Consider the following 25887-nt stretch of genomic DNA (forward strand, 5'->3'; position numbering starts at 1 on the left):
TTTCTCTTTATTTTGTAACTCTTTTCACCCTGACTACTTGATAGCCCTGCTTTATAGTAAAATTCATTTTCTCTTTCCTTTCCTTTTCCTTTTTTATGCTTCTCACTGCTGAATTTCGTGCATTTCAAGTGTTGTTTACTCTGCTGAGCAGTACCCCAGCCCCACTGTAAAATTCTATGACGTTTCTGAGAAAACTAGCTGTGTATTTTGGATCCTAAAGGAATTTAGAAAATCTTTGCTCAGTAAAAGATAGGGTGTTGTGGTTTGAGTTAGCAGTGTCCCTCATAGGCCCAGATATGAGAATCATGTTCAGCACCCGGTGAGGCTGCTTCTCTGTTCTGGGGGTGAGCATTCCTTTTTTGGGACACAAATTAAACTTGGAAGTGGAAAGGTACCAGAGAATATGATGTAAAGAAATACAATAGTTTTAGCATTTTCAGAACATTATTCTTGTTGTAACCGTTTGAAGTTATCCTCCTATTGCCCAGAGACCCTAGCCTATCAGGAAGCACAGAATGTGGCCAGTCTGATTCTTCTGATGTAAGCCCCGCCATCTCTATTGGAAACTATCCTGTGCCACGTTCCCAGATGTCTCTTATGGGCATACCCACAGCAGCTGTTCTCATGTGCCTACAAACCAGAGTGCCAGCCGCAGCCTCACACGCCATCTGTGCTGCTTGCGTCTATCTTCTTCAGCCACGTCTGTCTGGTTTCTTGTTCCACCCGTCATCCACAGAGCTGCATGACGTTTGTCCCTTGCCACTGCCTATCTTGAGGCCAGCCAGTCCCATGCTAAGGCTGCTTCTGGATGCTCTCCGTGTCCCTGGAGATTGGAACGTGGCTGGTTATGTACCAAGAGGGAAGGTCAGTCATCTCAACAGCTCCTGGGCTGTCGTCTAGGTGTACTTTAAAGGACCAGGAACAGGATTGACTGGTGATTAGGCGGTTGGGTTCAGGAGGAAAGGACTCCACCATGACTCCAGAGTGTTGGCACGGTAGAAGGGGTTGTTAGTAATTAAGGGTTGAGAAGGCATAGGTAGAACAAGTTTGAGGAAAGGATGGGTTTCATTGTGGAGACACCACAGTTAAGTTTTTGTTTCTCTGATAAGGCCGTGGTGGGGCCTTCTGTTTTAACTCACGCACACTTCCCACAGACATGTGAAGTAGAAAGGCTCTTCCCTGTTGCTCGCCAGTCCAGCGTCCCTTTCCGTTTACTCCACACTGGCAGCCTCTGTTCCGTTGTTGCCCTCCTCTCTGTGACTGAGGATCTTGTCATCTAAACCCTCCACACTCACCCTGCTCTGATACCAGCAGGGAGCTTAGCTGCGAGCTCGTGACCCACCTAATTCTGGCCCTCAAGACAGAAGGAGACACTTGGAAGCTTCCGGGAAATGTTCTTGTTCTTAAACGAAGAAAAGCAAAATGAAGACTTACACTGGCTTCTCCTCCTGCACTAGGGTGATCCTCTTACAGACGTGATAGATGCTGCAGCTGAAAGATGCTGTCTTTGCAGCCCGCTAATTAGCTAAGGCAAAGCCAGCCCTTTGGTGGATGGTTTCAGGAGATCACCAAGTATTAAGCCACTTTTAGATACGCTTGCTTCACTTGCTTGTGAAAGCATCCCAGATGGTACATAAAGTAGAGAGGGGGCAATAATCATTGCTTGTCTGTTCTTGAATATTTGAACTAGATGAACTGAACAGGGGATCACAAAAGCACAAGCGTGGGCAGTAGACTGAGATAGCCCATGTCTAACTGGCCAGTGCATAAGAAGGATGATTTCTGCAATAAGATGCTGACTTGGTGTGTGGACTTGCACAAGAAATTGCTCCTTTGGACAGAGGTCTTTTGTTTGCTTTTCCAGAGAAGAGTTGCTAGGATTAAAGGTGTGTGCTACCATCTCCCTGCAATTACTCTTATTTTGAATAGTAGGTCTGAGTAAATTAACTCCTAAGGGTCTAGATCTGACAAGAAGCCATGCTGTTATCTTGTTTTTAGGGTGTGTCAACTTTCTTACATAAACCAAAATAATGTTTCTTTCCATGCCACCTGGTTGAGATTCTCTTTCTCCTTCTAGTTTCTTCCGTGATCTTTCAGTTGATCTGCTGGATTGTAGCACAGGGCTCCTCCACCTTAAGTCACACCAGTCGTGAGTGATCTTTTTAACTTGACAGTTACTCTGCTCCATTAACTTTTCATGGAACAGAATGATGGACAGCTTTTTCTTTTGGGGGAAATTCCTTATTTTCTTTATTTTTGTGAGATTAAAACCCAGAATGAGCCAAGGGTAGTGGTGCACGCCTTTAATCCCAGCACTAGGGAGGCAGAGGCATGTGGATCACTGTGAGTTCTAGGCCAACCTTGTCTACAAAGCGAGTCCAGGACAGCCAAAGCTACACAGAGAAACCCTGTCTCAAAAAACCAAAACCAACCAGACAAACAAACAAAAACTCAAAAACAAAACAAAAAACCAAAACCAAACAAAGTCCAGAATGAGTCTGAAATGAGAGCTACAGTTGAGTTTTACTGCGGGAGACAAGTCTGACCGGTTTGGCAGGGTGGCAAAGTGGTTCTTAGTGAGTCTAGAGTAGTGCCTTGCCTCTTTCTAAAGATGAGAAATGTTGTTAATACACTTTTTAAAAAGAGAGGAGTGTATATTGAGGTGCCAGGAGTCTTGGCTGTAACAACTGCGTCTGAGGAGAACGTAGCTTATCTGCCTCCCAAGTGCTGGGATGAAAGTGGTTTATCTTAAGTCTTTGTGTGCATGTTTTAGAATGGAAAGGGCATGCTGTGACTGACCAGGAGCTCTGAGATCAACTAGTGACTTCTTCTTTTTCTAATGTTCTTGGGTTTCAGTTTTTTCTCTTTAAGATGGTAAAGTAATTTGGTGTTTGAGTTTCCTAATCTTGTCCTAAGAAATAACCGTGTACTCCGTATGTGAGATGGCTCAGCTTCCAAAGGCATTTACTTGCCACTAAGCCTGGCAAACTGAGTTTGCCCTGGGACCCATGTGGTAGACATGAGCTGACTCCCCGAGTGCTGGGATTAAAGGTGTGCACCCCCACACCGACTTGTGACGAATGCTTTTAGTTCTAGCACTTGAGAAGCAGAGGCAGGCAAATCTCTGTGAGTTCAGGGTCAGCCTGGTCTACAGAGTGAGTTCCAGGACAGCCAGGACTACACGGAGAAACCCTATTTTGAACCCCATCCCCCAATAAAAAGAAAAGAAAGGCTCACACACACATGATGGTTTGCACAATGTGAGCCTTTTCCCTCATTGTTCTGGAGGGCAGACGTCTGACATCACTAAGCTAGAGTCAGCTGTCCTCGTGCACGGACTCCTTGTCCGTAAGACAGGGTTTCTGTGTGTGGCCTTGGCTATGCTAGAACTCTCTTTGTAGACCAAGCTGGCTTCAAACTCAGAAAGATCCACCTTCCTCTGCCTCCCGAGTGCTGGGATTCAAGGCATGTGCCATCATTGCCCGACTTGAGTGTCATTCTTAGAAATGCCATCCGCCTCCTTTGAGGTGGGTTTTTATTGGCCTGAAGCTTACCACCTAGACTAGAGTGGCTGGCCAGAGAACCCAGACATCTCCTTGTCTTTACCTCTCCAAAACTGGGATCACAAGGGCACACCACCACGTCTGGCACTTTCACATGGACTCTTGGGATCAAAGTCAGGCCCTCAGGTGTGTGGCAGGCATTATATAGATGGAGCTTTCTTCCTAGCACCCCTCTCATACCTTCTACACGCATGGGTCCACATGAATACTCCAAGGAGCACTGTTTAAAGCCATCTGATTAGCAACCGTTTTCAACTCTAATTTCCCTTTGCACATGCCCTAATGAACTCACAAGGTCTGGAAAATAAGGTGTGGATATAGGTGGGACTCACTATTTTATCTGTCAGATTAGGTAATTTCTTACATTTCTCTCTATGTAAATCTTATAATAAACAATATAGTGTTCTTTTATTGTAGTTTTAAAGTGAAAAAATTATATCCATGTAGCTAAGTTGTAAGAAAACAAATGGAATGCTACTTTACTTATGGTTATTTTGTGAAAAGAACTATATTCACATAGTTTAAAAACCAAAAGATAGAAAGGAGTAGATTGAAGGCCTTGCTCCCATCTCCAGTATGTGCATGTTGCAGTTTTATTTTGTTTTGTTTGTTTTTCAAGACAGGGTTTCTCTGTGTAGCTTTCACTGTCCTGGAACTCGCTCTGTAGACCAGGCTGGCCTCGAACTCACAGAGGAGATCCGCCTGCCTCTGCCTCCCTAGTGCTGGGATTAAAGGCGTGCACCACCACTGCTTGGCCCATGAGATGGTTTCTAAGAACATAGATGCATTCTCTCATGTTATGTCAGTGGGGTGACTACCCCCCCCCCCCGCCCACACACAGAGTCCTTCCTCATTCTTCCAGAGTTTGTGGTTCTAGTTATCCCTCGGCTTGTGTCCCTGTCACTCCATAGTAGTGAATTTCTTTTCCATAGGTCTCTGACTCTAGTCCTGTGTGTTCTCTCTGCTGCTTGTAAGGATACCAGTCATTAAGTACCATATATGACCTCGCCTTAACTAATTGCATCTTCAGATACCTTATTCCTAAGTAAGGCTGCATTTATAGCACAAGTCAGTGTGTTACACCTATTGTTGGACATGTGGCTGGTTTAATTGTTCAGTGTTAGGCAGAGCTACACTTTTTTCTCTGAATTGCGTATATTCTTCTACACTGTGAAATGCAAGCTGCTAAAAGTACATATGATGCTGGATAGGTTTCCTCTAAATTGTCCTTTAGCGTATTTGTGTGCATTTTCAATCTCCCCTCTTAATTCCTGTCTCTTTACCAGTCTGAGAGCTGGAAAGTCGCCTTCACTTTGAATTTCCACGTCTTTAATTATTCACTTGCTAGTGATCAAATACAGGTCACTGTGTGTGTGAGGCAGACATTGTCCTGATGGAGGACATTTTAATTTGTTTGCTGGTGGTGTGTAAGTTTTCTAGTTCCTGGTTGAGTTGCCGTCTGTTTCATTTAATCCACTTTAGCTGTTTCCAGTGCTTACCTTTTTGTGTTACTACTCTGCATTGTTGTTCTGCTCTCTCTTGAATGGAATTTGATCCTCACATAAACTTGAAGAAACAGATTATGCGAAATTTTATCTGTATGAGAAGGGGCATTAGACCCAGAGCACTGAAAATCCGATGCAGCTGCGCTTCCTTCAGTCTGGAGAGCGTTTGATGATTATGTCTGTGGTTAGCACAGCACACAGAGCCACACAGAGCAGTGTGTGCAGACAGGTACACTGGACATGAGGCATGTTTTGAAGTATGTCAGGAGGGGACTTGATTTATATCTACGAGGAAATAAAAAAATCTCTTGCTCTGATTTATTTGTTTGTTTGTTTGGTGTGTGTGTGTGTGTGTGTGTGTGTGTGTGTGTGTGTGTGTGTTATTTTTTCGAGACACGGTTTCTCTGTTTAGCCTTGATTGTCGTGGACTCACTTTGTAAACCAGGCTGGCCTCAAACTCACAGTGATCCACCTGCCTCTGCCTCCCGATGTTTGTATGTTTTTTGAGACAAGGTCTTGCTATGTCACCTTGGCTGGCCTCAAACCCACAGAGATCAGCCTCCTTGTCCTGTTTCTAAATAAGAAGACTTCATTTACATTGGTAAGCCAGTGATGCACATCCATTAGACTGACAGAGCATCCTTTCTCTTCTCAACACAGAGGCCTTTACTTTTCATAAAGGATTCTGAGGGAGGTTAAAAGAGAGATAAATAACCCACAGTATATAAATACAAAAGCAAAGAGAATGCTGGGCGTGGTGGCGCATGCCTTTATTCCCAGCACTTGGGAGGCAGAGGTAGGCAGATTGCTAAGAGTTCAAGGCCAGCCCTAACCCTAACCCTAACCCTAACCCTGACTCAGGACAGCCAAGGCTACACAAAGAGACCCTGTCTCAAAAAAACAAAAAACAAAAACAAAAAAGCAAAAGAAGAAAAATCCATAGAGAACTATGAATTTTTTTTAAAATCAGTTAATAAAAATACAACAGCAGGGCTGGAGAGATGGCTCAGAGGTTAAGAGCACTGTCTTCTCTTCCAGAGGTCCTGAGTTCAATTCCCAGCAACCACATGGTGGCTCACAACCATCTCTACCCTCTAATGGCTTCTTCTGACCTGCAGGCGTACATGCAGATAGAGCACTTACATACATAAAATAAATAAAATCTTTAAAAAAATACAACAGCAAACCTTCCCTATCCATGATTATTTTACATCTAAAGGTTGAAATTCATCAATCAAAAGACATATAATAGCTGAATGGCTTTAAAAATAAAAAGCTAAATCATATGCTTTCTATAAGAAGCTCAGTTTGGATTTAAGGACACAAGTAACCTAAAAGGACAGGAAACAATACCCCAAATAGTGCAGGAGTGCCTATACTTATGTCAGCAAAATAGATCTTAGGTCAGAAACTCACGAGAGACAAAGGTATGGTTTACTGATAAAGCTGTCAGTATACTGGAAAAGATACAACAGGTGTAAATCACCTCAGAACACCAAAATGGAAGCACTGGCAGAACTAAAGGACGAGAAGGACAACCGTGCAGTAGTCACCTCAGACTTCAACGTGTAGTAGTAAAACATCCACACAGATGTCTCATGTTCTCAAGCAGAAAGCACGCTTTTTGGGGCAACTATCTTTGTATAGTTGCTTGTGCATTTTAAGGTAAATAAAAGCAGATCATAAATGTTCATTCAAGTTCCATTAGTTGACGTACTCAGAAACTATGTTAAATCAAAGCAGTATTTTACTTACTAACACAACACAACTCAGTGTTGGAGCTCTTTCTGCAGTAGATGCACAATAGTTCTCTGCCATGTGTCGTTGGCACAGTATTTCCCATGGGTGCCAGTATTCTAGAAGCAGCACAGAGGCAGGGTGTGGTGGCGCACGCCTTTAATCCCAGCACTCAGGGAGGCAGAGGCAGTGGAGTCGCTGTGTGTTCGAGGTCAGCCTGGTCTACAAAGCGAGTCCAGGACAGCCAAGGCTATCACAGAGAAACCTTGTCTGGAAAAACCAAAAAAAAGAAAAAAGAAAAAAAGAAAGAAAGAAAGAAAAGAAAAGAAAAAAGATGCTTTCAGGATGTTGAAAGCATCCAACACACTGGGTGGTGAAAACCGGAAGCCTTTGGGCCAGATGAAGAACAAGGTAGTCACCATCTTGAGTTGCTCCTGCTCTAGCCAACACTACCAGAAACCATTTACTTCTTTATTTAAAGTCACACTATACCAGGCTGCCCTTGAACTTAGATATTCCTGCCTCGCCTTCCTGAGTGCTGGGATTACAGGCCTGGGCCACCATGGAAACTAGATTTTGAAGAGCTGTCCACATTTCTATGTTCCTGGCAGCACTGTTCATAAAAACCAAGACATTAAGTCTTACCAGAAGTCAAGGAGACAAAGGGTATGTGATGAATACACGTAGTGGGATGTCACTCAGCCTTCTAGAAGAATTCTGGACCAGCAAGATGGTGAAGGCACATGTGTCAGTGCCTGACAACCTGAGTTCCAGCCCTACACCCCACAAGGTAGCCAGAACACACAAAAATAGGGTGGTTTTTTTTTAAGTTAAAACACTACAATATACAACAACATTAGTATTCACTGTGCCGAGTGAACCAAGTTTGTCACTGAGTTCCTGCGATTCCATCGTAAGTCTATATGAAAGAGGCAGATCACTGAATCAGAGATGCAGTGGGCTTTTTTTTTCTCTTCTAGGCATGGTATCTAGAAGCACAAGATGTATCCGCTGTTCTGGCAGCCACCAGTTTTCTTACAACAAAACCAAGCTGGGCTAATGCCTGTTCGGAATGTACAGAATTGTTTGCCTTAAGCAGGTTGTGGGGATGCCTGCCTGCAGTGCCAGTGCCCGGAGATGGAGGCATGAGCTTGGCATGCGTAAGGAAACTCTGATCCCCCGAAACACAACAGAAAGCCATGCTTACATTCCTGCCAGCTTAACTCTGAGTGTGTATCACTCTTTTGGATTTAAGTGGCTTGTTATGTTTATGTTTAATGCTTTGGCCCCTGATTTAGGAAGGAAAGGCCCAGAAATATCATCAGTGCTTCTCACCGGGAGCTCAGTCTACAGTGCAGCAGGCTGCGGCACACCTGGAGTGAGCTGGGAGTTAGGGAATGCACTTCCAGCGAGCTCCAGTGGCAGCACTGCTGGGCTGGGGCACGCTTTGAGCAGCCAGTGGCTTCCCTCTGTTGGAGTTGGCTCCCTCAAGTGGAGTTGGCTTCCCCCACCCCCTACACGGTTATGTAACCTGTTGTGTAACACCTGCTAGCTGTGCCATTTGCCCCTTAGTTGGAAAACAGCCGTCCAGGTACTACAAGCCTCCTCCTTTCCTTCTGGAACCTGTGGCCACCACAGGCCAGCTATGCTCAGAGGCCACCACTCATTTCACACAGCATCACAAAGGATGCTGGGATCCTTTGTGTTTGGCTCTAAGCCACAATCTACATACTTTACTGCATCTAATACTCAGCATCTCCTGAAAGAGTGGGTTCCTTTTTTTTTTTCATCATTATTATTACTACTGCTAGTGTGTGTGTGTGTGTGTGTGTGTGTGTGTGTGTGTGTGTGTGTGTGTGCAGACATATGTATCATGGCACACTTGTGGAGGTCAGAAGAACTTTCAGGACTCAGTTCCACATTTCACTATGGATTCCAAGATTAGGCTGAGGTGTTAGGCTTTGTATGCAAATGTTTTTATCTACATCTGCCCAATGGTTGAGGGAAAAGATTTTTTCTGGCTTTTCGAGACAGGGTTTCTCTGTGTAGCCTTAGCCATCCTGGACTCACTTTGTAGACCAAGCTGGCCTCGAACTCACAGCGATCCGCCTGCCTCTGCCTCCCAAGTGCTGGGATTAGAGGCGTGTGAAAAGATTTTTTTTTTTTTAAATAAAATAGATTTGTCTGCATGTACACCTGCAGGTCAGAAGATGGCGTCATATCACATTATAGATGGTTTTGAGCCACCATGTGGTTGTCAGGAACTGAACTCAGAACCTCTGGAAGAGCAGTCAGTGCTTTGAACTTCTGAGGCATCTCTCCAGCCCAAGGGGAAAGATTCGTATTACCTTTTTTATGGCTGAGGAAGTGAGCCTCAAACTCATTAAGTGTTTGCCTAAGTGTTTACCTAGAACTCAAGGGCTCTCTCTGTCTGTAGCCACTCCACTGAAACAGAATACTTGTGGAGCCTGTTTGTTGAGTTTCAATAGTGCAGCCAATGACCCTGGTTTTGTTGTGTTTTCCCTCACTGTACTCTCTATTGTAGCTTTGTTATATTTGTGTGTGTGTGTGTGTGTGTGTGTGTGTGTGTGTAGTCCAGAGGTTGATGTCATTCTCCGTCTTTTTTTCTTTTTGCCACAGAGTCTTTCCATGAATCTAGAATCTAGAGTTTGCTGAATCAACTAGGCTGGCTGGCAGTGAGCTCTGCCTGACTCCACATCGTCAGTGATGGGACTGCAAGCATGCACCCTCACACCCACCCAGCCTTCACATGAGTGCTGGGGAGGCGAGCTGATGTGTTCCTGCGTGTGCTGCAAGTCCTTCACCAAGTGAGCCAGCTTCTCCTGCAGAGGGTCGCAGCTTGCTTATGTCTTGTGTAACTGAAATCTCTGTCTCGCGTTTTGCGGGATGTGAGACTACATCTCAAGCAACATAATCTTCCTTGGCTCCCCATCATCTGAGGCAAGTCAGGACTTCCTTAGTGCACTCAAACCCAGCCTTCATCAATGGGTCACATCTACCCCCCAAGACATTTGCCCAAAAGAAGGGCTGACCATTGCAAATGTGTATCCTGCAGCATCTCTCAAGGACCTGAGAGCGTTTCTTAGGAAAAAAGGCCACAGTCTCCAGGACCCTGAGAGGTTAGAACTCTACTTTTGATAATTACTCAACAAACATAGTTGCCATCTCATTCATTCATTCATTCATTCATTCATTCATTCTAAAACCTTCCACCTTCTCTACTTCCATAGCACACATGCTTTACTATTCCCTCTCTCACCTCAGTCCTCACCTATTCCTGAACTCCTTTCTTCCTTACTGGCCTCCATAGATACCACATCAGCTTAAACACAAAATCTAAAAACTTCAATCTACTATCTGCAATTGAGAGAGAACATACAACATTTGTCTTTCAGGCCTGAGTTACGTCACTTGGTATAATATTGTTCAGTTCCATCCATTTTCTTGTAAGTTTTATAATTTTTCCTTACAAACCTCTGTTATGTCTGTTCATTCACCAGCTGGTGAATATCTAGGCTGATCCATTTCCTAGGTGTTGTGGACAGCAGCAGTGAACATGAGTGTGCTGGTGTCCCTGCCACAAGGCCTGGTGTCTCTGCCACAAGGCTTGGTGTCCTTCTTGTGCACGCCTGGGAGTGTTGGGCCTGTGGGGTTTGGGTTTGAGGTTTTTGAGCAACCTCCACAGCGATTTTCACAGCGGCTGAATCAGTCACACATCTACCAGTAGTGACTGCTGGCTCGTCTTCCCCACATCCTCACCAGCGCCCTTGTAACTTACTTTCCTTATTGAGATTCTTACTAGGGTGAGACGGAATCTCAAAGTAGTTTTTGTTTGTATTTACCTGATGGCTAAGGACGCTAAACACTTACAAAACATATTATTTATTTTTGTATTTCTTTTAAGAACACTTTGTTCAAAGCTATAGCCCATTTTTAAAATTGAATTATTTGTTTTCTTGCTGTTCAGGTTTTAAGGTTGTGGTTGTTTGCTTCATTTTGCCTTTTAGTTCTTCGTATTTCCTCAGTATTAGTGCCCTGTCAGATGTACAGCTGGCGAAGATATCCTCCCATTCTGCAGGCTGTGTTTTCACTTTTTTGGCTTTCTTTGCTGTGCAAAAGCTTTTAAATTTCATGGTCTTGATCCTCCTGCATCTGCCTCCTATGTGTTGAAACCACAGACATGTGCCACAGTGCCCAGGATTCCGGTGTTGTTTCTGCCAACTAGCCCTCTGTTGTGCTGGGGGTTCTGCACTTGAGGCTTTAAGCATGCTGGGAAAGTACTCTACCGCTACGCCGCATCCCGGCCCCTCTTTGGACTCCTCACTTCTTTGACTCTGAGCCCCACCCCCCATCCCCAGTCTCTCATCCTGGAGGTTGCATGCTAATATTAGGCACCCACTACTTTGCTCTAGGTGGGATCTCTGACATGTGGTTTAGGATGTGGTGATGCCTAAGTTACCCAGGAACTTGAAGGACTTTTTATAGGAACTGCTGACTTTCATTTGTGTCTGTCCAGGTACCCAGTGGGTGACCTTTGGACATCAGGAGACTGAAAACTCTGTCCTTAGGTCGTGATAATACAGTGGCTTCTTCCTCTCCCACTTCCCTCCCTTCTCCCTCTTCTTCCTTATTTAAAAAATTATTTTTTTAAAATTGTCTTATGTAGCTCAGGCTGGCCTTAAACTCCTGCTCTTCCTATCTTCACCGCCCAAGGGCTAGAATTGCTGATGTGTGCCGTCACGCTGGCCCCTTTACTTGCTGTACGTCTCCTGACGACCCACAGAGCTTGGTCACAGAGACACAGACCACTGACTAACTCTCCTCTGGGCACCCACTCCGTACCCTAAGTGCACATGCTGCTTTGCCCTGTGGGTACCCTAAGCTCTGCCATCTGGGGAATGGTTGAAGACCTGAGGCGCCCTTCTAACCCTCTTAGCACCTCCCAACAGCACCACCTGCTGGAAGCCAGGCTGTCAACACTCGAGCCTTAGGCAGGCAGTCCACAGCCCAATTATTTTTTCCTGGAAGACCAGAGGAGAACTGAAATCCTAGACAGGGAAGAGTACAGGCCCAGAATTAGGGGGAAGAGAAATGTGCCGGGTCTTCCCTGCAGTCAGCCTAGCTTGTGACAAAAGCACACTGTGAGGTAAAAGAGAGAACTCTCGTGTGCAGTTCCTCCAGCCCTCCACGCTGCCCCTGCATCTCCTCCATGCCCCACCCCTCCCCTAACCTGTTGCTCGGCTTCTCCCTCCCCGGGCCTTCTGCCTGAAGCCCTGGCCTGTGACTCTCCTGTGCGACCACCACTCCATATCTGCCTTCCTTTACCTTCCTCCACCTCCAAATCATGGGCCTTGGCGTCCTTCCTGTTGAACTTTGTCCTACTGGTGGTGGAGTCCTTTTTCCAGCTGCCAGTAGCAAAGATAAAAAAAAAAAGTGAGCACAAGGGTCAACCGACACCGATTGCCCAAGCTGCACTCCAGCAATCGCTGTAGCATTACCTCACTGGGAATGCAACGTGCTAGAGGGTTTGGTTGGCTTTTCAGAGTCTTTTCCTCCACCTTGAACTTGCACCTAGGAGCCCTCTGTGCAATCAACCAGAGAATGGGACTGAAGTCAGCAAAAAATGGTCTCCATCCAGCACTGCTCTTCTACCTTAGAAGCATCGAGAAAAACACTAGATATGACTTCTTATTTTTAATTTAAATAATTTATTCAGATTACATCTCAATGGTTGTCCCCTCCCGTGTATCTTCCCGTTTCCCCCTCCCTCCCTCTTTCACCCTACTCCCCTCCCCTAGGCCTGTGACAAAGGGGACCTCCTCTCCCACCAATATGACTTCTCTATATGTAGAAATTTCTGTAGTTTTTTCTTCATAAAATTCACCTATGTGAGGCACACCTATACCTACCCTTTCCTTTCTGGGATGTTTAGTTTCTCTTTCCCAGTCATGTTTTGCAGTCAAATTGTAGTAATGTTACTTTCTTAGAGTTCTGTGAGCACAGAAACCCACATAAACGCAATGTGATGGTTGGCACAGCAGCCATGTGTAACAGTAGGTTGCAGACAGAGTAGATTGTGCAGTAAGAATTCTAACCCTTTGTCCTCAGCTCCTGGGAGGCCATCTCTAAATGCTTGTGATAGCCTGTCTGATAAGAGCGCTTTAGCTGAAAGGACCTGGGTAATGCCAGGCAGTCTGGTTTGTGGTGGGAGATTTGGACACACAGTATCAGTTTGACCCCTAAAGTGATTACAAACTGCGGTCCCCATCCAAGGGGCCAGCCATGGTCACAAGACCAAATTTGTAAAAACTCGAGACACCAACACTCTGCGGCTCCCCTTGCCTTGTGATGCACCATACTTACTGTCACACATTATTTCCAAAAGGATTTAATATCACCCAAGACTTAGCTGGCAAACGATGCCAGGAAGTTTTGTACATGAAACCGTATGGGTCCCCCCAGATGCTGCCAATCTTTGTCCTTTTGTTGTTAAAAACAAAAACAGCAACAACAAAAACCCAAAACTGGAACCGTAAGCTCAATAGCTGCCATCTGGTGACTTACGGAGCTTGGAAGCAGGAGCGAGAAGCCCGGAATTTACAGTTACAAGAAGTGAGAGTGATCGTGGGAGCCATTGCCAGGTTAGCGTCTTGGGCTAGTACTCTGAGCATGTGGTCCTGGTCTTGGATGTTTCCACTTTCCAGGTAAATCACTTGCTGTCTATGCATCTCCTTATTTCCTCCTTAGTGGGAAGGCATTATCCATGTACTTACTGGAGGAGGTGCTGTGGGGTCTGCTCCATGCAGATGCTTGGCTTGGGAGAAGCGTGCTGCCTGCTCTTTTATGTGTAGGCACGTTTGATGACCGCGACCATGAAGATCCCATTCCTATAATCTGACTGACCATTTCTCTTGTCTGGAGGGAAGATAAAGGAGTTGAACCTGAAGAATAATACTCAAAGCCCAATAGAAAGCCATTTATCTGAATTAAGGCCTATGGAGCCATTTTCATGGTGAGTGCAAGCTCTCCACATATGATTTAAAAACATGAATTCAGATTGATTAGAATCTACTTGCTCGTCAGAATGGTAGCGCCTAAATGTCTTGTCAAACCATTTTATGTGAGAATACAAAATGATACAAGGTCTGTTGAAGAGAGAAGCAATATTTAAAAATGTGACAAAGCACAAATCCCACTTCAAGCTGGGCATGGTGGCACATGCCTTTAGTTCCAGCAGTCAGGAGGCAGAAGCAGGTACATCCTTGTGAGTTCGAGGCCAGCTTGGTCTACAAAGTGAGACCAGGACAACCAATATTCTAAGAAAAACCCTGCTAAAAAAAAATATTCCCACTTCAAGGTACTTATCATGAATTACATAAATGACCAAGAGATATAGACAGACAGACATCAGCCTGGAATAAACTGTCATATATAACTTGTAACTCCAAACATTCTTTAAATTGTGTTGATATGTTAAAAAGTCTTTGAATAAATTGTAGTGTGTCTCACAGAGGAGTACCACATGACTATAAAAAGCAACGAAGGGGTGTGACAAGATGCTTTGGTGAGTTTGCTTTATAGCTCTGGGACTCATTATGTAGCCTAGATTGGCCTCATAGCAATCCTTTTGCCTCAGCCTCCCTAGTGCTGGGATTGAGGGGTGAGCAATACCCCTGAGAGTCTCTTTTCTTTCTTTCTTTCTTTCTTTCTTTCTTTCTTTTCTTTTCTTTTCTTTTCTTTTTCTTTTTCTTTTTCTTTTTTTTTTTTTTTTCTGTATAAGGCTGACCAGTTATATTAGTCAACCAACTTTTGAGGAGGCTCTTCCCCAGGGAAGCCAGCCCTGGCTGTCAGCATTCCTCAGTTGCCTGTAGTTCTTTGTCTATAGTTTGGGTTCCATGACATCTCCCCTTCCATGTCAGCATCTCTATTGATGCCATCCTTCTTCGGGTCCTGCCTAGACAGCCATGTTGGTGAGACCTCATGGGTGTAGCTTTGATGACGTTTTTAGGAGTTGAAATCTCACAGCAGACATCCTTACAACCTTTCTTCCACCTCCTCCGCAGTGTTCCCTGAGCCTATGGTGCAGGAGCTGTATTGTGTGTGTGTTCTTTGGGGCTGAGCACCACACGATCACTTGCTCTCTGCATTTTGATTGGTTGTATTTTTTCCTGAAGTGGTCTGTATCTGTTGCAAAGAGAGTTCCTTTATTGAGGAGTGAGAGCTACACTCATATGGAGGTACAAGAAGAAATATTTAGAGAAATCATTAGGGGTTATGCTGGTTTAACATGCTGGGGATTGTAGGTTCATCTCCAAAATTATGACCTCACGGGATGGAGAGATGGCTCAGAGGTTGAGAGCACTTCTTGCTCTTCCAAAGGCCCTGAGTTCAATTCCCAGCAATCACATGGTAGTTCACAACCATCTATAATTAGATCTGGTGCCCTCTTCTGGTGTACAATGTATACGCAGGCAAAACACTGTATACATAATAAATAAATAAAACTTAAAAAAAAATTATGACCGCACTAACCTCAAATAAGTGGCTAAGCTTTCAGTACTCGGCACACTTTTCCTCTTGTTAAGCAGACCTTAATTTCAATTGAGAGCTGAGGGTTACAACCAAGATGCGAGAACCACTACTGTGCCCTTAGGGCTCTCATGTGGTGCTAGTCAATGCTGCAGTCTACAGGTGTGATAGCTGGGTAGGACTGTTGGTTGCTTCCCTTGGAAGCCAACTGGCATCTTCTAGAACCTACCATGCAAGCTAGTCCTGAGGAAGGAGGTTTTAGGGTCAGATCCAGTTCAGATCCTCCAGGTCCTGGGTCCAAAGTGCGTGGTGTCTTAAACAACAGGGGCTTATCTTCAACCTCTTCAACCTCTGGGAGGCAACCAGAGACAACAGTAATGACAATGTGCATGTTCCTGACTAACAACATGGAAGGGAGATTCTCATGCCTGTTATTGGGGCTTTTGTTAAGATAGTCTTATGGCTTTTTCAGGGAACATTGCCAATCCAAGTGGAAATGCTTCATTTAAACTATATATGTATATGTATGTATACATATATTTTTATGTATTATATCTAATTTTAGGTAAATAGATAATAATATGATTTTTATGACTTTTTAAGATATTCTTACTGTTATTTTCGCTTCCTCCCTCCCTCTTCTTCTGTGTTATAGCCACCTATTTTCTTCATTCCTTGCTTCAAATTACTTTTACTCTCACATTCCTCTTTTTTCCCCTCTCCCCCCTACTTTTTTACTTTCTTTTCACTACTCCCTCCCCCCTTTTCTTTTTGGCTTCTGCAGTTATATACTCCTGAGAGCGTGAGCCATTTGTCTCTTTGGCTGTCTTGCCTTCTCGAGAAGGTTCGTCACTTCAGTCACTTCCTCCAAAGTCCCGGATACTTTTCTTTCTCAAGGAAGAGTAGATGAAGACTAATTCATAGTTGGGGATGGAATTTAGACACTAAAATGTGGATTTGCATATCATCTGAATTCTGCTCCTCAAAAACAGCAACCACCTGTCAATGACCTTTGCTAGCAAAGGAGGCTTGAACGGATACACATTTTTTTTTCAGACTTATGAATGTGCCCATTGATGATCGTAAACTGGTGAAGGAATGCTTCATGACCGTGATTGTTTGTCATTTCCAGGTTCAATCCCTGCTCTGGAAATATAATTGTACTTCCTTATTTTAAAGATTTTTTTTATTTTATGTATGTGAGTTTTGCCTGCATATGTGTCTGTATACACGTATGTTCCTTGTGTATGGAGAGGTTAGAACAGGGTGTAGGGTCCCTCGGGGCTGCAGTTATGAATGGTTGTGGGTGCTGAGAGTTGAACCTAGGTCCTCTGCAAGACCAACAAGTCTTCTCATCCCCTGAGCTATCTCTTCAGCCCTATTTATACTTATTTTTACTATCTGGAAATGTGTCTAGGCAGTAAGATAGCCAAGAAGACAAGTGGACCAATTGTAAACTAGGGTGAGTCTCGTGCATAATTACTTCTGCTACTAACACTTACTGTGCATAAGTCCCTCTGCTATTGGAATACTGTTGTATTTTAACTAATTATGATGGATATTTCTATATTAGATTCTGAAAACGGTCATTTTATAACTCATGACTTAAAATGACAATGGTCATTTTTCCTTTTTTTTTTTCTTTTTTTTGGGATGTGTGTGTTAGAGGGTAAGACAGGGTTTCTCTGTGTAGCCTTGGCTGTCCTGCACTCCCTTTGTAGATCAGGCTGGCCTGGAACTCACAGAGATCTGCCTGCCTCTGCTGCCACCGCGCCCAGCGATCATTTGTCATTTGTCATGATTTATATGCAGTTCAGTAATTCTAGGGTGGATTGGTGGCCAATGTGTTTCAATATCTGTCATAAGGCTTTAGACAAGTGTTGACTGGGGTGGGCTGCCATTAGCTGAAGGCTCAACTGTGCCTGGAGAGCCTGTTTCTCAGGAACATCTCCATATGGCTGGCCTGATGGAGCGAGCTGCCTGTGGGAGGCCTCTCCGTGGGGCTGCTGGCGTGACCAAGTACCTTAGCAGCTGGATTTTCCTCAGAGTGAGTGGTCCAGGAGAGCAAGGCAGAAATTTTTTGGTGTCTTTCATGACCTAGCCTTGGAAACCACATACCAGCACTTTCACAAGCTTTTATCATCCACAGATCAGCCCCAATTTGTGTCGGAAGTGAGCCACACAAAGGTGTGAGTATCTTGAGCTGAAGTTCATCAGAAGCTAGTCCAGCAGCCAGCTGCCACAGCTCCAGATTCCTACACATGTGCCACCAAAATTAGCTCCACTTTGATGGACCCCACAAGTACTGGGAAAACAGCTTAAGGGGGCTTAAACCCGAGCATGATGGCACACACATGAAATCCCAGCATGAGGGAAGCTGAGGAAGATAGATGAAGAACTCAGGCCAGCCTTCGGTAAAGTTTCTCAAAAGAAAATACAAACAACACAACCCACCATATAAACCAAGAATAAAGGCAATGGGCCTCATCAGGACTTCCTGTCCTATGCTGTGCACAGAACCACGCTGGGAATGTTCGTTGGCCTTTAAGTCAAGGCTAAAAGAGTGAAGCTGCTTCTTGCTGGTAGATACTCATGTTATATCGTGTGTGTGTGTGTGTGTGTGTGTGTGTGTGTGTGTGTGTGTGTGTGATTTACCTCATGCACAGAAAGCCTGGAGAGATGGCTCAGATGGCGAAGGCTGCCATCACCAAGCCTGATGACCACGGTTTGACCCCAGAGTCACACATGGTGGGAGGAGAGAGCTGACTCCTGCAGGGTGTCCTTTGACCTCCACATGTGCACCGTGCCTTGCATAACACAGGTAAATAAAACGAACCTTTTTCTTTTTTTTTTTTTAAGCATGTGCCGGCCTGTTGTGATGGTGTGTATGCCTTTTTAGTCTCAGTATTCAGGAGGCAGAAGCAGGCAGATCGCCATGAGTTCATGGCCAGCCTGGTTCTACAGTGTGAGTCCAGGACAGCCAAGGCTACACAGAGAAACCCTGTCTTGAAAAACAAACAAAAACAAAAAATGTGCTGTGTTTATAACATAAGATTAACTGCTGTTATGATCTAGTGAAGAGGCCTTAAAAGCAAGCCATTTTAACAGCTCACCATAGTCCCTGGAAACTCCGTGTGTGTGTGTGTGTGTGTGTGTGTGTGTGTGTGTGTGTGTGTGTGTGAGTGTGTGAGATATAGTCTACCATGAACTACATCTCTGGTCTGCTATATTTCCCTAGAATGACTTTTCAGGCTCCTCTGTAGACGACAGCTGCTGCTTTAGAACTAGAAACAAGAGTTAGGATTGAGGGGCTGGAGAGATGGCTCAGTGGTTAAGAGTGCCACCTGCTCTTCCAGAGGTCCTGAGTTCAATTCCCAGCAACCACATGGTGGCTCACATATGTAATGTAATGTAATCTGATAACTCTCTTCTGCAGATAAAGCACTCGTATGCAATAAATAAAATAAATAAATCTAAAAAAAAAAAGAGTTAGGATTGAAAGTCAGGTGCCAGGGAGATCAGGAAGCCCACAGTCAAGGGCAGGGCATGTGGCAAGCACTTCCCCATGGCAGCTCCATCCCCAGGCAGAAAGCCAAAGCCTGTGGGCACTGTCCTGAAAAGGGTGCTTCTGGGGCCACACTCCGTGGAGTCATCTGAGCAGAGGAGGCTGCTGGAAACCCACACTCTACTCATAAGCAGGTCCTTTTAAAATCCTAAGGGAAAAAAGTAGGAAATAAAAAGTCTCTGTTCAGTGCTCAGCCACTGCCCAGCAGACTGGACATAACATGTTTGGTGGCCCTGTGAGGGAATCCACTTGGCCAGGTTTTCCTAGATGACAAGCATTCCAGGTAGCCTTAAGCCTGGACCACTCACTCACTTGGGGGTCATTCTACTTGGCCCCTGTCCTGCTTGAATGCACCCCGTAAGCTGATATCCTTGCCATACTCACGGTGAAGTCCATGTTCCCTATGTGCCTGGCAGATGAAAAGAGGAACAAAATGGCTGCATGGAGCTCAGGCTCCTCCAAACCCACTTTTAAATTTTGGTAGTTGCACACACTGGCAGTATTAACAAATAGTCAAAGACAGAGAAATTGGAGCCCGAGTTTGTGGCTTTTTTTAGTCTTTGTCCATGGCCAGAACTTTCCTTGTATGGCCATAATTCTGGTTTGTCTTCAGGCTAAAATGTCCAAGCAAGACGGTGAAGGTGGTATCAGATAGAACTCTGCAAAGAATTTACAAAGCTGAGCAAGGCTGATGGACACAGCAGGGGATATTGAGGCCTCTAGAGACCATAACAGGCAGGGGAGGAAGGGGTGTGGCCTGCCCACTGGAACCAGGAGAAAGAGCCAGGGCCCCTGGAAAGGAACACTGACCCCTTCGTCCCAATTCTGATTTCTTCTCACTGCCTCTCATTAGCCAAACACAGAGAAGCCAAACAGAAGGGAGCCAGAGAACACTCACAGAGGTTAGCCTTCATGGAACAAAGTGGGTGACAGAAAGGTTAGGAGAAACTTGGAGAAAAGCTAGCAGTGATGCCCAGTAGTCCACCCCACAGCCAAGCTTTAGCTTTCAAGTTCTCAATTACTCCAATCATCTGAAGCTTGAAAATATTAATTGGAAATTTCTAGAAATAAGCTGATATCTTGCATACTTTTTGTTGCACACAGTTTTTGTTTAACATGGGAAGGCTTTATTCGAAGGGGAGCCGGAGTTTAATCAAACAAGCCAAATCCCGTGTTATCATCTGGCTTCTCGGATGACTCCTCCTTCTTCTCCTTTCTTCTCCTCTGCTGCAGCAGGGGCAGAGCCAGCAGCAGGAGCTGCAGAGCCAGGGGCAGCAGAAACAGCCACAGCCCCACCACACCCTCCAAGCAGGCGCGCACCACCCTGAGCATCCTCAATGTTTTTTCCATTCAGCTCACTGATGACCTTGTTGAGCCGGTCATCATCCACCTCGATGCCCACGCTGTCTAACATCTTCTTGATGCCTTTGGCTCTAGGAGAGGCGTTGACCCTGAGGGCAGCCAGCAGGTAAGAGGCAACTAAGGCCTGTGGGCAGCAGTGGACAGGCCTCACGCATTTGACCTCGGCGGCAATGGGCAGTGATACCTTGCTGCAGTGTATTGTGGTACTTACTGTATTGTTGGATCTTGTTAATCTTTCACTGTGCCTACTTTACAAATGAAACTATCAGATTTGTTTATATAGAGAAGTAAAAAGTCTCCATAGAGGTTGGAGGTGCTTGCAGGCAGTCACTGAGGTGGAGTTGGGGATTCCTAGGGCATATGCCTTACTAGTGGAGGCTAGCTGTTTTGATATGTATTTCACATGTTTCACAGAAGACCAAGTCCCTGTGAGCAGGCATCTTTGGAAGCAGTTCCCTATACCTACCCTGCTAACAAGGCCAAGTATGTTGTCATCCTTGTTTGCTATGTTAGAAAAAAAAAAGTGTGAGAAACAGTGATGCTCATGTCACACATTGGGCTAAGACAGCATGAGCAGAGCGGGTTATAGGAGGAAGGGTTGGTTTTGGCTTATGGTTCCGGAGGGATAGAGTCCATCCTGGCAGTGAGGTCTGGTAGCAAGCCGTAGCCGTGGGAGCAAGGGCAGGAAGCTGAGAGTTCCAGCGCTGATGGCAGACAGAAACTGAGGGAGCAAGTTGGAAGTGGGGTGAAACCCACACACTCTTGAGGCTAACCCTAGTGACATAGTTTCGCAGGCAAGGCTACACCTCCTAAGTCTCCCGAACAGTGCCACAGTGCCATCAACTGAGGACCAGATGTTTACAGGCTTGAGCCTGCTGGGAACATTCTCTGCCCCCCACCCCCTGGCCTTGAGACAGGGTTTCTCTGTGAAGCCTTGGCTGTCCTGGACTCGCTTTGTAGACCAGGCTGGCCTCGAACTCACAGCGATCCACCTGCCTCTGCCTCCCAAGTGCAAGGATAAAGGCCTGCACCACCATGCCTGGCTTGGGACATTGTCATTCAGGTTACCATGACTCATAATAAGGGTAATGTAGCAGGAGCAAGCACCTTATTTTATGACTTTGTAGGGCTGGGGGTTAGCCTAGAGTGCAGGCGGGCACAGATGAAGCAGAGAGACCAGTCTGTGAACCCTGACCCTGACCCTGCCTCCAGTTCCTCTTGCTGCACTCAGGAGGGTGCAGCTTTCCATGCCATCTAGGGCTTAGCCTTCCCTCTGTCTTTTTTATTTCTTTTTTTTTTTTTTTTTTTTTTTTTTTTTTGGTGTTTCTTAATAAAATGCATGGGTTCATCTCTGTGTATATCTTGTTTGTTTTAATACTTAGATGCACGGCCTTGTAGGCAAGCTTGGCTGTTAGTAATTCTTTACTCAAAGCATCTAGTTTGAGAGCACATCTTAGCAAAGTTTGGGGTGAGGGTAGCTAGGCTAGCTGGTGTTAGTTAGCAGGGTAAGTGTTCATTAAGGCACCTTTGAAAATGAACCATCAGATTTTATGCCACTTAACAAGTATAGCTTTCACAAACCAGGGTTCTTTAGAGGGGTGGGGTGGCTTGTGGGTTCAGGGGAAAGAAACTGAGTGAAGGACTCTCTTCTCTCTCTCTCTCTCTCTCTCTCTCTCTCTCTCTCTCTCTCTCTCTCTCTCTCACACACACACACACACACACACACACACACCACATGCATATGATGAACAGGCTGACCCCCCCCCCCACAGAGTGTTACTGAGAGGAGAGGATAAGAGCACAAGCAAAGGGCCTGTGGGAGCCAGGCAGTGGTTGCACACTCCTTTAATCCCAGCAGAGGCAGGCAGATCTCTGTGAGTTCGAGACCATCCTAGTTTACAAGTGAATCTAGGACGGCCAGGATTATAAGAGAAACCCTGTTGTGGGGGGGAGGGGTGGGGGGACAGGAAGGCCTATGGGAAATCATAGGCATGCAGTAGCTTCTCAGTAGAGCATCTGAGACCCAGTGTCATCGACAAGGGTGGGGGATGGTGGTGCTGCTCCAGCTAGCTGGAATGCCCAGGAGCTGAGGGTAGCTGGATGGGCAGGGGACAGAGTTAGCTAAGCAAGAACCGCCCTTCTGTTTGAGGGTTCAAGAGGGACACTGAGATACATTATTGGGGGTGTGGAATTTCTCAGAAGTTATTAATGCCATGGATGGACAGACAAGCTGTGTGGGAGGGGCAGGAAGCCATCTGGATACCTCACTATAGACAGAAGTTTTAGAAAGGGAGCCAGTGGAGGTCAGGGGTGTGCTGTCTCCCTCTTAACACTTTGGAAAGTCTCCAAGACCCTCTCCATCACTCCTGAGCATCCCCAGTGTCTGTAGACCCGGGAAGCAGCTCTGTTTTAAATTAGAGAACAGCGAAGCTAAGAGCAGTGAAGTAATTCAGCAAAGGCCACCCAATTGGTGACTCCACTGGGATAGAGCTCTTGAACAGCCACTTTCTTCAACCACTGTTTGATGAAAATAAGATTTTACTGAGTTCCCTTAGGCCCACTATAGACCAAATGTAAACTTTCCAGTTTGACATGAGAAATCACATTTTGTTATTACTGGCGTCTACCAATAACGCTCAGATAAACTGCTGAGCATCTAAGTGCCGGGAAAGCATCACAGAGCCACGACTCAGTGGCCAGCAGGTGGCAGCAAGGCTTCACCGTTGTCTTGAGCGCTGTCTGATCTTAAACCATTAAGGCAAAATGGAGCCAGTAGGCTTCACTCCTCCCTCCACTCTAGCCTTCTTGTCCTTTGATGTCAAAGGTGAGTAACACCTTTAGCACCAAAATTGATTAGTTGTTGCTGGGCTTGGTGATGTACCCTTTTAATCCCAGCACTCAGGAGGCAGAGGCAGGTGGATCTCTGAGTTTGGAGCCTTCCTGGTCTGCAGAGTAAGTTCCAGATAGCCAGACTCTGTACAGAGACTATCTCACGACCTTTACTGAGGGTTCACTGTGCACCAAGCACTTGGCTGCAGTAACCTCGTTTAATCCTTATAATAACAAAGACAGAGGCAGAGGCAGGGCCATCTCTGTTAGAGGCTAGCCAGGCTTATATAGCACGTTCCAGGCCAGCCAGAGATATATAGTAAGGCCCTGTTTACAAACCAACCCTAACAAACAAACAAAAGAGCAACACAAAACAAAACAAACACCACCACCATCACCAAAATAAAAAAACAACAGGTAGATTTTCTTTTCCTTACAGTGAGGATGTGGCCTGGCAGTGATGGTGAGTGCCTTTAATCCCAGCCCTCAGGAGGCAGAGGCAAGGGGATCTCTGTGTGTACAAGGCCAGCCTGGTCTACAAAGTGAGTCCAGGACAGCCAAGACTACGCAAAGAAACTCTGTCTCAAAAAGCCAAAACCAAACCCAAACAAACAAACAAACCCAAAACAAAACAGTGAGGGTGTGGGCCATCTTAATTCTTTGGTAGTGTTTACTCAGTTACTGGCTGGAGTATTACCGATAAACATTCAGTATTTCTCACCAGGAGCTTATTATTATTGACAAAATTGTAATGTAGTCTGTTCTAGGTGACTAATAAAATGTGACAAAATGCAACTGATTCATACATACACTCAACATTTTAACACATGCCTATCATGTGTGCATTATTTTTGTATTTGTTATACACACACACACACACACACACACATGTGTCAGGGTGAGAAGAAAATTTGAGGCAGTAGGTACCAATTCTAACCCATTCCCTGGTCCTGTACGTAGTCCCTACATACGTTAAGGAGGGGATACTTTTCTCTCACAGCACTGTGTGGTAAGAAGGTTCCCAGGGCTGTTGGCAATAGAATTTAAGGCCCATTGCATGCTGCAAGCACTACTGTCACTGAACCCCTGCCCTGCAGAGGTGCTCTCAGGACACTCAGCCCCCCTAGGTATCTTCCAGATAATCTGTCTTTTGTACACTCCACATCTCAACTTGTCTTATGCTTTGTGTTACCCATGACCTACTAGCCTAGTAATTTATGTAAATTCAGAAATCAGATCTTTTTAAAATTACAGTTTCATTTGTATGTGTGTACTGTGAGCATGCTTGTGCTGTGCCCTCTCTTGTGCAAAGAGCTGTTGCTGCTGTGTTCACAGTGGCATTGCCATGTCACATCTAGAAGACAGAAGCTCATAGGACCCCTCCATCTTCCACCTTTTACTGTCTTAGAGAGAGTCATATAGCTGTCCTCATTGGGCTTAACACTAAACACTGATAACAGTTTTAACCAGCTACGAGGCTTTTTATTGTGCTTACTGTAAAGAGAAACTTCCCAGCCAGGTGTGGTGGCACGCACCTTTAATCCCAGCACTCTGGAGGTAGAGACAGGTGGATCGCTGTGAGTTTGAGGCCAGCTTGATTTACAAAGAGAGTCCAGGATAGCCAGGGCTATTACACCGAGTAACTCTGTCTTGAAAAACCAGGAAGGGGGGGGAGGGATGGCAGAATGTTACAGGGTTTCTCTGTGTAGCCTTGGCTGTCCTGGACTCACTTTGTAGACCAGGCTGGCCTCAAACTCACAGCAATCAGCCTACCTCTGCCTCCAGAGTGCTGGGATTAAAGGCATGCGCCACCATGCGTGGCTCCATGTTTCTTTCTTTCTCTCCAGAAAATTAGCTCAAACTTTTTTGTTGTTATTGTTGAGAGTTTTTTTTGTGTAGTTTTGGCTGTCCTGGAACTCACTCTGTAGACAAGGCTGGCTTTGAACTCATAGATCTGCCTGCTTCTGCCTCCGGAGTGCTGGTATTAAAGGCATGCACCACCACTGCCTTGCCACTCAAACTATTTTAAGCCTTCAATTGTGCATACATGTAAGTGTAAAATATGTACTTATAACTCTGAGTCAAATTTCTCTGGAATTATCCCACAATTAGACTTAAGTGTTGGGAGTATTCCAGGGGTCACACCTGTGTCCCTTCCTAAGGTCAGCTCACCTCTTCCCCATGGGCAGTCAGTTCCTGGCGTTCACTGTTGTGCCGTCTGTTTTCTAGCCCCAGCGATGAAATATCTGAGAGGAAGTTCTCAGTCCACGGTCAGCTGGCTCCATTGCTTTGGGCTATGGGAGGAAGAAGAAAAGCTGCTTACCGCATGGCAGCCAGGACGCAGGGACAGGGAGAAAGGTGAGGAGGGAGCAAGCAAACTACATCTTGATGTGCACTTCCCAGGCACACTCTGCCAGTGACCTTCCTCCTGCTAGCCCAACCCCTACACTCCTCAGTAGCGCCATGTGAGCTTTCAGGGACCGTGTAAGAGCCAAGCCACAACAGTGCTGCCCGCTCCACTTCCTTTTTTTCCTGCTTCACATAATTTTGTGTGCAAGCTCAAGCCAGGTGGTTAACTGAGCTTTTAAACTTTAAGTAATGTATGTGCAACTGGGATGAACTGCCTGACTCTGACCTTCAGCTGTGGCTTTCCTTCTCCACAGCTTCTCAGAGATTAACAAGATGGATTCATGACCATAGCCGGAAAAGCTTCCAGACAGTTTTAGGCCCAAACCTCTTAAATCTTTCATGTACCATCACGTGATCTCATATGTCT

At 45.4% G+C, this 25887-nt stretch overlaps 1 protein-coding gene and 1 long non-coding RNA gene across 2 annotated transcripts in view; one reads left to right on the forward strand and one right to left on the reverse strand.

The window, feature by feature from the left end:
- Window positions 1–25887, forward strand: part of LOC311608234 — a 56823-nt gene that overhangs the window by 9950 nt on the left and 20986 nt on the right. The gene's annotated exons all lie outside the window — the stretch shown is intronic.
- LOC311608201 (large ribosomal subunit protein P2-like) lies at window positions 20095–25855 on the reverse strand. The gene is made up of 3 exons (XM_084800558.1): window positions 25747–25855; window positions 25284–25405; window positions 20095–20371 (listed from the first exon to the last, which is right to left on the reverse strand). Exons 2-3 carry the CDS (start codon window positions 25292–25294, stop codon window positions 20098–20100), a joined length of 285 nt encoding a protein of 94 aa, XP_084656684.1. The 5' UTR covers window positions 25295–25405; window positions 25747–25855; the 3' UTR covers window positions 20095–20097.

This window comes from Acomys minous, assembly GCF_964271855.1.
Source record: "Acomys minous genome assembly, chromosome: 11".
Lineage (NCBI taxonomy): Eukaryota > Metazoa > Chordata > Mammalia > Rodentia > Muridae > Acomys > Acomys minous.